This window comes from Cynara cardunculus (genome assembly GCF_001531365.2).
Source record: "Cynara cardunculus var. scolymus isolate 2C chromosome LG 3, CcrdV1, whole genome shotgun sequence".
NCBI classification, from domain to species: domain Eukaryota; kingdom Viridiplantae; phylum Streptophyta; class Magnoliopsida; order Asterales; family Asteraceae; genus Cynara; species Cynara cardunculus.
Genome location: NC_037530.1, coordinates 4,558,215 through 4,570,777, shown reverse-complemented (window position 1 = coordinate 4,570,777; position 12,563 = coordinate 4,558,215). Strand labels below are relative to the sequence as shown.

Sequence of the window (12,563 nt, the reverse complement as noted above, 5' to 3'; positions counted from 1 at the left end):
TGTTGTAACTTCTTTAATTCAAATTTTTATTCTAATTTAATTTAGGTATAATAATAAAGTAATTATTTTTGGTTAATATAATTATTATTAAAGATAATAATTAAACATTTGATTAAAAACTCGATAATTATCCTAATTATATTTTAGATTTTTTGTATTTTAAAATGAGATGTTTATCCTCTATTTGATTATGTTTATCCATAGTTAGTTATACGAATTCAAATATGGAGTTTTGATAAGTTGTATTTAATGCATAATTTACTTGTAATCTTGAAATTAAGTAATATGCATCAATATACAGTACTTTATGCATAAAAAATGATTTTTAAGAGTATTTGTCAAATGTTTTAACTATTTAATAATTTTCGTTTTTTTGGTGTAACTTTTTTAATTCATTTTTTTATTATAATTTAATTTAGGTATAATAACAAAGTAATTTATTTTTTGTTTGATAATATAATTTTTTATCAAAGATAATAATTAAACATTCGGTTAGAAACTCGATAATTATCTTAATTATATTATAGATTTTTTATATTTTAAAATGAGATGTTTATCCTCTATTTAATTATATTTATCCGTAGTTAGTTACATGAATTCAGACAYGGAGCTTTAATAAGTTGTACTTAATGCATAATTTACTTGTAATCTTGAATTTTAAGTAATATGCATCAATGTACGATACTTTATGCATAAAAAATGATTTTTAAGGGTTTTTGTCAAATGCTTTATAATATAGTATATATATTATCAACTGATTGTTATTAGTATCAATTTAATTGGTATGGTTGATATATATTGACTAATTTGGTCTAATAGAAAATTGCTACCCCTATTTTAGACAACTAGTACCTTTCTTGTGAAATTCGAGTGATTTACGAAGTCTTTAAGAGCATACTTGCAACCAAATTGTCAATCCGCCAAGAAGGGACATACGGGCATTGAACTCGATAAATTGTGAAGTCATGGCTCATTTGACGCGAGAAAACACATATAAAACTCAAATACGTTTTGGTTTCTTCCTCTCTCCGAATTCAAAGTTGTAGCTCATCTTAGCTATTATTTATATCCGTTGTTTAACGATTGCTAAACATTCTTGTAACATCATAAACGTTAAACATCTAAAGAAAATTAGTGTATGTTTGTTTACCTCTTAATTATGTCATTAAGAGGTAAATGTCTGATTCTCACATAACGCATTCTTGTTTGGGAACATTTTTTAAAATCCTCTGAATAGGTTAAACCTAGGGGTGCTCAAAAACCCGACTAATCCGATCATCCAACCCAACCCAACGCGAAATAACCTAACCTGATGTCTAATCGAGTTATAAAATTGTCAAACCGTAGGTATTGAGTTGATATTAGGTTACTATTATTTGAACCCAACCCACCCCGATGAAACCGATATCCTTTTATTTCTTGAATTTAGTATGATTGTTGAATTTATATTAATATATACATTAGACAATTACACTATCATGTATGCTTTTCATATACACATATTTTCAATCTATTCATATCTCTATATAACTCATTCAGTAACTGTGAACATATATATGTAAATTGAGAAAATTAACTGAATGTGATATACGTAAGAAATATGAATATATTGTATCAAATGGTTGATGAAAAAGAAATTATGATTAGAGAAATAACATATTCAAGGTTATAATGATATTTTAATATACCAAAGTATCAACCCGACCAACTCGTACTGGTTGGGTTGGGTTGGGTTAAGATTTTTTCAAACTACAAGCATTAAGTTAGGTTGTTCAAATGTCCTCAACCCGATCAACCCAACCCATAATCACCCCATGGTTAAACCCCTATGATTCGTTCTAAACCCAAGACAGGCAGATGCCCACATTTCCAGTCTTGCCCTCGCCTCTCTCCTTCCTCTCGCATCTTTATCCCTGCTCACTTCTGACTTTTGTTTGAAAAGGCAAACCCTTGCATCTGCAACGTCTGTTTCTGTGTGTGCCATTAACATCTGTTTAGAGAAGCGTTTTTTATCTGCATCGTTTTTTTCTTCTTTATTCATCCACATCATTCCTTTTTGTCTGCATGCACTCTTTCAATCAGCCATGAAAAGCTCTTTTTGTTTGCATCCCTAGTGCCTCGTAAGACCATTGACATTTATTTCCTAAGTCTAGATTTGGCGTTATGAGAAGTTTCTTGAATAATCCAACACTCAAATATGTGATTATATACCCAACAAGTAGCATTCATAATCCATATTATCGAAGCATCTTTTTAAAGAATCTATTAGATATAGCGAAGGAAGGGCTTATTCCAAATCTAGAATGCCGAAGTTGGATAGCAGAATCTTGAGTTGATGAACAAAGTCTGATCCAGTTGCATACTCTGTTAACATGCCCACAGCAAACCCGAACATGGCCCATCTACTCCATCAAAAATGTAACTGTAAGTGTTCCAAAATGTGCCATGATATATGAAAACAAAAACCAGAAGAAGGGTACCTGCCATTTGAGATTTCATTTTTGGCAATGAAACCAAAAAAAGGGCCTTGATTGGCGTCTTCCATCTTCTTCTGCTTAAAGTACTCCTGAAGCTCTTTAGCCCTCTGCCTCTGAAACTCCATTGTTATTGCATCTGAATTCAGTGAAGATGGAGATGGAGATGGAGATGGAGATGGAGATGGAGATGGTGAAGTGGTGGAGATAATTCGGATGTATTGGATTAAAGGCAGTGACATTTTTGGTTTCAATGATGGATGGTCAAAAAAATGGAGGAATTGGGGAAGAAGGAGGTACTTGTTCCCAGAATCACTGGTCCTTGCGGATAAGCTGTGCCCAAGTTTTCTAAGATGACAAGTCTTTTTCTATTATCCCAAAATATTAACATTTTTCAATTATATATATATATATATATATATATATATATATATATATATATATATATAATACCTTTGTAGATGCTTGAGTTCACAAAAACAGCTTCTTTGTAAGACCATATAGGCATTATACCCTCTTCAGTCCTCACAAAACTAAAGCCTACATGACTAGCTTGCTATGGCTCTAACACCCATTTTTACCCTGCAACATTTAACATTTTGCAAACAAACTAAAACCAAAGACCCTTAATCTCACACCCACTATTCACATTTGGTGAGACTTGAACTCTTGATTCTAGTAAGATTGGGTTATACCGGTGTCAAAGACCCTTTCGATACCAATCAGGAAACATTCAATTTCTTTTAAAGTTTTTTTCCGTGATACGAGGACACCTGACTTGACTATCAATCTTGCAATCGTTATGTTTTAAAAGTTAGCAAACTGAAAGAAAACCTTCAAAGCTTACATCTGGTTGCACTTGTTTATGACAAAGCATATGCAGAATTAATATCTCAATGTAAACATGAATCACTTGTACCTTGGCTCAAATTTGTGAACTTTGAAAAGCTCACCCCCAAATACATCTCTCCATTTGGGAGGCCTATACCTTATAAAAACTGTCTACATGAGACTGTCCCTTGACCCGTACGTCCTGACAGGTTAAAATTCCTTCTTTCTGTATCACCAACAGAAGCAACAACACTTGCTGGTCCCTTCAAGCTGCTTTTGAAAGAACCTACATTTCTGCTATTAATATCAGAGGCATCCATTTTGCTGACCTTTTCTGAATCAGAAAAACGTTTAAGATCATCATGTGGTTGCTGATTGGAGCTTTTAACTATTATGTATCATTAAAAAAAAATTTGGTTAATTTTATCAATTTTATTGAAGTTTATTTCTGGTTATTGGAGCTTTTAACTATTATAACTTTTATTATTGTAATTTTTATTTATTATAATTTTTAATTTATGTTAGTGTAGCTTTTATTTCGTAGTTTTTATTTATTATGGTTTTTATTATTGTAATTTTTATTGTCTTAATTTTTAATTACTATAGTTTTTTTATAAACCAACCCATGATTAGAAGTGAATGCTTATGAAATGCTAAATGACAAAGGAAGAAAACTAACGTGACGATGAATTTGTAAAGAGGTTTATATGACCACAATCTGTAGATGCTCTTTGGTTTCATTTTCATTACGTACTCGGTCTTTTACCCTAACTCTGTTAAATTTTCTCTCTTAACAGAGTATTTTAATGGTCGTTTAGCAAACACTTACTGGGTAAGCGGTTACGGACAAAATCGCTTACTTTATCGTGTAACATTCCAAACACACCCTAACTACTCTTTTTTCAGTTTTCTTTTATTTTCTATTAAAAATAATTAATATTATATACATTAATACCCCTAAACTTAATTGTCCCTCATACCAACCCCGTCGACACCCTCCCCTTCTTTCCAACGACTCCCGTTCACCTCCCTCTGCGTTTCTTGGTGAATCACTGTCAACCCCCCCCCCCCTCCCTCCTCGATTAGAAACTAGATTCATCTCTAGATTGGAATACCCATAACCAGATTTACATCCGCATGCCCCCATCCGTGAACCACCAGCCACCTTAAAACCACAGTAACTTGGATCCAAGTTATTAATGTATGATTTTGAGCATATGTTCAAAAATCTAACTTCCACTTTGTATTCTTTTTACAAAAACATGAAAATCAGATCTTAAAAAGATACAATTCATGTTTCTCACTCTCCTGTTCCATGAATCCAATTTGCATTTCATCCGACAAGCTATATTGTTATGATGTTCTCCATAAATATTAGATAATCATCGACGACATGATATGTGTTGTAATTAGTTAGAAGTTAACTGAATATAATAATAAACAACTTGAAAATCAAGAAATCCAAGAAAAATGAAATGAAAATTTGTCCCCAACCAATTAAGTCGATATAAATAGATTTCGTCCATCCAAAGTTTACACTAATGTTTGGATTTGAACCCGAATGAAAAGGTTATAAACATCAAAGTAATTTGTTACATTTTAATTACCTTTTTCTAAAGGGTGCGTGTTCGTGTCAACTTGTGCATACCTCGACTAATTCCATAGGATCCGAAGATAATAGCTAGAAAGATCCACAACGGCCTTTACCTTTGTTTGGTCACCGATCGAAAAAATGTCATATCAAGCCTGTACATGGTCCTATCCTATGATATTTAGTGATAAGAACATTTTCAAACATATTTTCTGTAATTTCTTTAAAATAGAAAACCAAGAATCAAAATCTTTAAGAATTACATTTAACTCAAACATATTCTTTATTTTAGAGATTTTAACATCCATTATGTTATTAAAATATTTAATAATTTATCATCCGATACACTTTTTAAAAAGAATTTATATAAAACAATAATAATTAAATCTCATTGATGAGTATGAACGAAAAAACAATTTCTTTCTCCACATATCAAGATTTAAGAAGATCCTTAAACTTGGAGTTTTCACCATTTCAGAGAACAATAAAAAAAAAACCCTCATTCCTTCTGCTTATTATAAAGAATCTGTTAGAGATGTCGTAACATCAATCATAAGCAAATGGGAAGGTTTCCTAAGCTACATGGTTCATTTTGATCTTACCACCTTTTATAACATACTAATTGTGTATCCGTGCAATGAGGCGGGAGTCATGAATTTTAACGATTTTGATGTTTCATTGATTTTATTAGAGAAAATTTAATGATGATATAAGTTACATTTGGTCTTTACATATCAATACAATTTGAATAAATAAGAGTTATGGTTCCAATTACAATCTATCGATGAAAAAAATTGTATGACAGTTTAAATTCATATATTTAAAATCCAACATATTTAAACGACTTCATAAATGTTTTTGATTTACAACAAAAACAAAGAATCAAGAGATCGAAAGCGAGAGTTCTAGAGCAATTGAATGGAAGATAAATAAAAGAATTTTTAATAACTCATAGTGAATATCAGTTTGAATCTCACCTTGGGGGATGGAGAGGTATGAGAGGGTGAATACATGAGTGAAAGATGTCAAAAATACCTTAGGAACATGAAGAAAAAAAAAGTAATAATGTGAATTGATAACTTGCACTATATGTTATTTTAATTATAGATTAAGAGTTTTTAAGACTAAATGCATAAAATAGTAGTACTTAATGCATTATGAGTTGTTTTTAAGACTTTGTGCATAAATGTATAGTAATTTGTACATTAAAATTTATTTTTAAGACTTTTGATAAATCTGGTTTATAAGATATTATAGATTATGAATTCTTATTTCTAATAATTGAGCAAAAGAGACAAAAGATGAAACAATCAGAAATCAAATATTTCATGGTTCAATACAAAGGAAAACAAACCACTTTACATAAAGATAAAAAGATCCACACAAATAGCATGATTCTATGAGAAATAACAATATATGTAGTTGTTGCCATTGTCCCATATAATTAAATACTACCACCTCTACTTCTTTAAATTCCAATCTTCATCACTACTTCAGTTCTGCAACAACCCCTTCAATTTGTGCTCATTTCATCAACACCACCGTCACAACCACAGAGCATAAGCACATCACAAACATTTTCACCACAAATATCTCAATGAGTAGAATCATGACCTGTGCTATCTGCGTGCATGTCCATTGAAGATGAATCAAAGGCGTTGAAATCTCGATTCTGATGTTCGTTATTCTTCGTTCCATATCCTTCCTGAGATATATGATAGTTTTGAAGGCTGCGTCGAACTGGGCTTGACAAAGCATTTGAGAAGATGTAGTTCTTTGGTTGCTGATCACTCTGCTCAGACCGGAACCCTTGTACAGCACTTGGAACACTAGACGACCCAGAATTTGTAAACGGGTTTGTGGCTTGCGTATGCTGCTGATTATGTTGTAAAGTTCTTGGAACCATTGATGGCTCTTCAACGTAAGATTCCAGCTCAGCCTGCAAAGTAACGTACTCGATGTCTTGTTATGCTTGGAAAAGGTTTCTTCGTTCCAAAGTTCCCTAGTTCAGTGGATGAACTAAACTATAGGCTATAGCAAGCTCTTGAGTTCAAATTCAAATCCCAAAAGTAAGGCACGAGCAAGAAATCAATTGAGAAAAAAACATCTTTTTACAAATTCAAATCCGGGGCCTATACATCGGATCAGATGCAAAAAGCATCTTCTAACTGAGGAAGAGGCTAGACAGCAAGAAGACAAGAATGATCCATGGACACTCTAGTCTGCATCATTTTGTTAATGGCTTATTCAAACAAAAGTGACGTAAACATACACCTCGTAAACCAACAGTAAAAGTAAAAGAAACCAAGCAGCTTAAAGAACCCAGGTAAACCTAATAATCTACCTAAACAAGCCATTAAGCATCAGGCTTGTGAAGAACAAGACACTATGTTAGAGAAACGAGGATCAAAGAGTTCCACGGTCAATGTGGTTGATGACGAACTCATAGAGATGGCTGCAAATGTGTACCTTGATGATCTCTCCATAGTTTCCAAAGTCAATCTAGTGAGTGTTCTTCGGGAATGACTTCTTGATTTAGAAACAGACAGTTCATGTATATGTGACAACTGTTCAAATGTTGATGAATATAAACCCATAAAAGCACATGATGTAGTTAAGAGAAAAAGCTCCAGCACGACTATGGTTGGTGAAGGTACGGTACGAATCAAATTACCTTCAGAAAACTTCTGAAGCTCAAGACCATAAGAAAGCGTTGATCTCTGTTAACAAACTAAGCCTAAAAGGTCAACGTTGTCATGCAGGGTTAAAACGGGGTGTTTGCGAGAAAGGGTGACATTCAATGTGGAATGTGAGGATGTGCCAGAAATTGTTGATGTGTCAAGTGATTCTAGTAGTGCTAGTGGTTCCAGTGTGGGCTCTGATACACCTGCCCTTGATTGTACTAATGATAATAATCTATTGCTAGCATTACATGATCAATTTCTCTATCACAGTCGTTTGGCACACACTAATGTTAAGAATACTGAAAACCTACAAGCAGAAGAAAAAATTGACATTGGCAACAAAGATTTGAAAAATGTGAAACTTGTGTTAAATCAAAATTAGCAAAGAAATTTTTTGCAAAGAAAAAAAAAAGAACCAATAAGCTACTTGAACTTGTACACTTGGATAACTGGGAAGTTCATGAAATACTGACTATGAGGGGAAAGTAATAAACATATATCTCTATGTTTATTTATTAAGATCAAAAGATGAAGCTTTTGACTCATTTAACAAATACAAGTCAAAGTTTGAATACCAACTTCAAATGAAGATCAAGATTTTTTACTTTGACACAGGTGGGAAATATTTCTTAAACGATTTTGATACCTTTTGTGAGAGTAAAAAATGGTGCGAACTGCTTCTTATACTCCAACAACAAAATGGTTATGCTAAAGAGAAAATTCATACTTATGTTAGAAAAGGTTAAATGTATGATTAATCATTCAGGCCTCCCACATAGCTTATGAGAAGCAGCTATCTCCACTGCATTCCATTTTCATAATTGGATTCCTAGTACAGCAAAACTGCTGATAGCCCCTATGAACTACTGAAAAGAAGAAAATCCAATATAATCATCTAAAGGATTGGAATGTGTGGCCTACTTTAGAGTACCTGACTTGAAAAGAACAAAAATTGGAGTTGGGGACTATTAGAAGTGTGTTTGTGGAATAAGACAACACTAGCAAAGCATAGAGATTCCTTGATTTAAAGTATAATACCATTATTGAGCCTGAGAATGTGGAACTCTTCGAAGATAATTCTCAAAAGATGTTCAAAATTCACCTATGAATCTTGAGACAGATTCTCCTAAAAAAGAGATCAGAAGGATTGATACTCCTCATCAGCACCTTGAACCAAGGACAAGTACAAGAGCAAGAAAAGAGAGAGTTAGATGAGATCATAACCTTATCCCATCTCAATCTCTATTGTTCCTAGTGGAACGAAACCTAACTATAGTAACACAAAGAATACCCATAGTGTTTAAGTCTTGAGGACGAATGTAAGAAATACAAGAACACCATTGTCGAGAGATGCTCCTTTCTTAAAGAAAATAATGAAAGGGTTTCAATTATGGGTAATAAAACCTATCAGCAAGTACACATGCATTATTTAAAGTTAAAACACCAACCTCCCCCCCCCCCCTACATTTGCACTCCACATTTCTTCACTTCTTTTGTGTTGTTAGTACCTCCTTCATTCACACACAAGAATGGGTTAACTTTTGGCTGATTCCTAACCCCAAAGACGTAAAGAGAATATCACAGTATTAGAATACCAAGCATCAATCATAAGTTATTTTCAACCCAGGAATTAAACCAGAACAAACCAAATGGACAGAGTAGATCTCATCTATGTTGTTAAAATCGCGATATATCGTCGATATATCGGATATTGGACCTGGGTAAAAAATCGCTGGTGAAATATCGGTCCCGATAATATCGCCGATATTTACCGATATTTCCCGATATTTTGTGGATGCAAGAGATGGCCTCCTTTGGTCGGATGTACGAGAAGCAATGGGAGGTAAAGAAGAAGTTGGACCAAGTACAAGAAGTAAAAGGTAGCACTATAGAGATGATGATGATCATCATCATGTTGGAGATGAAGGGGAAGAAGAGGAAGATTGGAAAGCTAACCTAAACGAAGAAGTGAATGTATTGGATGATGTTGACTCGGATGCCGAACCTATTGCTTGCGATTAGCTCGTTTTTGAACACTTTAGATGATGTGATGTTTTAATTTTGAAACTATATTTCTAAACTCTAATTAATGCATATCATATGATATGTTTATAGATAGATACATAATATATATATATATATATAATTCTAAGAAATATTATATTAACCGCTATTTTGGACCAATATATCACAGGATATATCGAATATCGGTCCTGACCGATATTTTGTATTCTGACCGCAGTAACAACATAGGATCTCATGCAAAAGTAAGGCCTGGGTAGGATGTACGTAGACTTGCCTCTATCGCAAGAAGTAGAGAGGTTGATTAGGTGAAACCCCCCGGCTTGCAAAAAAAAATGAATGATACAAACAAGAGTGCGTGCAAACAAAAGCAATGGCCAATGGGTACATAAAAAAGAGCAGCATCAGGGACGGATTTAAGGAAACTAGGTTACACATACAAGGAACTAGAAAACACAAAGTGTGGTACAAACAACTACAATTACAAGAAGAAAATCCAAGACTAGTGTAAAGCAAACAGATCACACAAATAGAAACAACAATATACATAAAAGGTGAGAAAAACAAAGACAAACCCTCTATTGAACGTAAGACCCAGGTATCCTAACTGCCACCACCCCTATCCATGTCTCACACTCCAACTATTCCAAATTCCCTTATTCCTGTCCATGCTATGAATCCGTACTCATGGTTTGATACCCTATTCATGCGTCTCCAAGAGCTCCTTTCAGATTCAGATCTCATGTCCTTGAAAATGTTTAGGATTGCCATGTCCATCCTCGACTGCTCATCCCACATCCTCCTTGGTCTGCCCCTCATTTTCACCCCTCGATCGTCATACTCTCTATCCTTCTCAAATGTCGTAAGATACCTCATGTGTACATGCCCACACCATCGTAGCCTTCCCTGTCTCAGTTTATCGATGATTACCCAACTCCCAACTTCGCCCGAAAGGCCTCGTTTGGCATCTGCATTTGTACAACTTTTAACTTTATCCCATGCACCTTCCTCATTGCCTAACACTCCGACTGATAAAACATACTTGGTCTTATGGCTACCTTGTAGAATTTCACTTTCAGTTTAGTGGGACAAGAATCACATACCGCTCCCGTTGCAGCTCTCCACTTCAACGACTAGATCTCCATGTGATGCATTACATCATCATTCATCATCAACCTCTCCTTTCTGAAACATGAATCCTAGATACTTGAATTTGTCCTTTTGATGTATTATTTGGTTCCCAATGTTAACTTCTACCTCTTGGAAACACAAGGATTGCACATTAGTCGCTCCAAGATCGGGTGCAACCTAGGAAGTGATTGATGCAAACAAAAGAGATTTGACATGAAGGAACATATTCGAATAATTGGTGTTCTAATCTTGGTTTACTTCTAACAATTCCTTTCTTTTATTCTAGTTCATGTTAACCATAAAACAATAAATTTGATGACCCACTAATTCAATACTTATGATGCATCATATGATTTAACACCACAAGATGAGGCAATTCATCCTATGATCCAATCAAAAGCTTTGATACTAGTTTTTAGTCAAATGGCAATTCCTCTCCGTAATTTTAGGACCCAGGTAGTATACAGCCACATATTCCACTAGCATCACATCATGCCTAAACACCCCTCCAAAAATGTATTTAAACCTATAACAACACTCTTTCCAAGTAGTTAGATCACTTTTACAATTTTAAAATCCACATTGCAACAAAAGGATGAGTGGCAAATTCGAAGATAAACATGGAGGTGAACAAAAGTTTGAGTGACTACATCCTCACACCTAGAGATGTTACTTTGAGTTATGACTAATGCTCAGTCGCTATATATCTGGTGACTTAATGATTCAATCGTCATTCTTCTACAAAGTGAATCTTGTGGTTTTTCAACCTTTACTTAGAGCAACATGCTGGCACATGCTGATAACTGATTCCATTTGGAGGTTGAATCTTGTTTGGTCTAATATGTAAAGGGGAGCAAAATATTGGAGCTAGGATAGATCATTGCAACAAGAAAATAATGGTTGAAGTTCCACGTTTTTTTGAAGTATATAATATTTATATACAGCAAATAGAACACATAAACTCACACCCCCTCCTCACCTCTGGTGAGGTTTGAACCCTTGACCTTTGGTGAAGTTCCACGTTGGTAAATCATTATGGCTAAAATCTGGTATAGTCCAACAAAAACAGTAGCACACATTGCACATGGTCCTCATCCAAAAGTTGGACTCTCAACTCCATTACGTATGTTCAATATTGACTTACCATTGCAAAATATTAACAATGTTAAAAGAGCAGAGTGCCAAAAGTAAACAAGGTTAAAGTGCTGGAAGGAAATAATATTTGTATCAAATCAATAGATTGGCTCACATACAACAAGATGCATGTGAGTATCAAATCAATGAAGTTCAAAAAATTCTTCATCGAAAGTCATTAAATACATGAGTAAACTATGAAAACACTTATTTAAGTTGAAAGCTACAAACTAGATTGTTACTTCTAATTCATATTCAGAACTGTTAGTTGTAAATAGCTATAGCTTAGGGATCTGTATGTAATTTATTATTGCTTATTAGTCCCTCTCTAATCCTATAAATAGAGGGCTCATCTAGTCTTGTAAATACATTTTTATATAATACCAATTCGGTTTCACACCATTTACATGGTATCAGAGCCAAAGGTCTCTTAACTCACGAACATCCTTCGGGTGACCATTTCCGGCCATATTTCCGGCCAAAWTTCCGGTCACCACCACCCCATCACAATCTGTTCCGTACGTTCAGATCTGGTCCCATTTTCTTCAGATCTGATCACGTTTTCTTCAGATCTGGCCGCACATTTCACTATTCATTACTGTTCACAGCCGACTTTTTCCCAGATCCCGACCAAATTCCGGCGAGCTACACTACAACGACACCACCATTGCACTCGTCATCGCCCGATCTACAAAA

At 34.3% G+C, this 12,563-nt stretch overlaps 2 protein-coding genes across 2 annotated transcripts in view; both read right to left on the bottom strand.

Annotated features, from left to right (window-relative positions):
• Positions 1-2,177: 2,177 nt before the first annotated feature.
• Positions 2,178-2,764, bottom strand: LOC112508771 (light-harvesting complex-like protein OHP2, chloroplastic). Its single transcript, XM_025113514.1, has 2 exons — positions 2,481-2,764; positions 2,178-2,402 (listed from the first exon to the last, which is right to left on the bottom strand). The coding sequence occupies exons 1-2, from the start codon at positions 2,714-2,716 to the stop codon at positions 2,288-2,290; spliced, it is 351 nt and encodes a 116-aa protein (XP_024969282.1). The 5' UTR covers positions 2,717-2,764; the 3' UTR covers positions 2,178-2,287.
• Positions 2,765-6,196: 3,432 nt separating this feature from the next.
• Positions 6,197-12,563, bottom strand: part of LOC112508769 — a 17,721-nt gene continuing 11,354 nt past the window's right edge. The window contains exon 3 of the mRNA XM_025113513.1: positions 6,197-6,835. Within this exon, the coding sequence (XP_024969281.1) occupies positions 6,491-6,835 (345 nt within the window). The 3' untranslated portion in view covers positions 6,197-6,490. The remainder of the gene's footprint in view (positions 6,836-12,563) is intronic.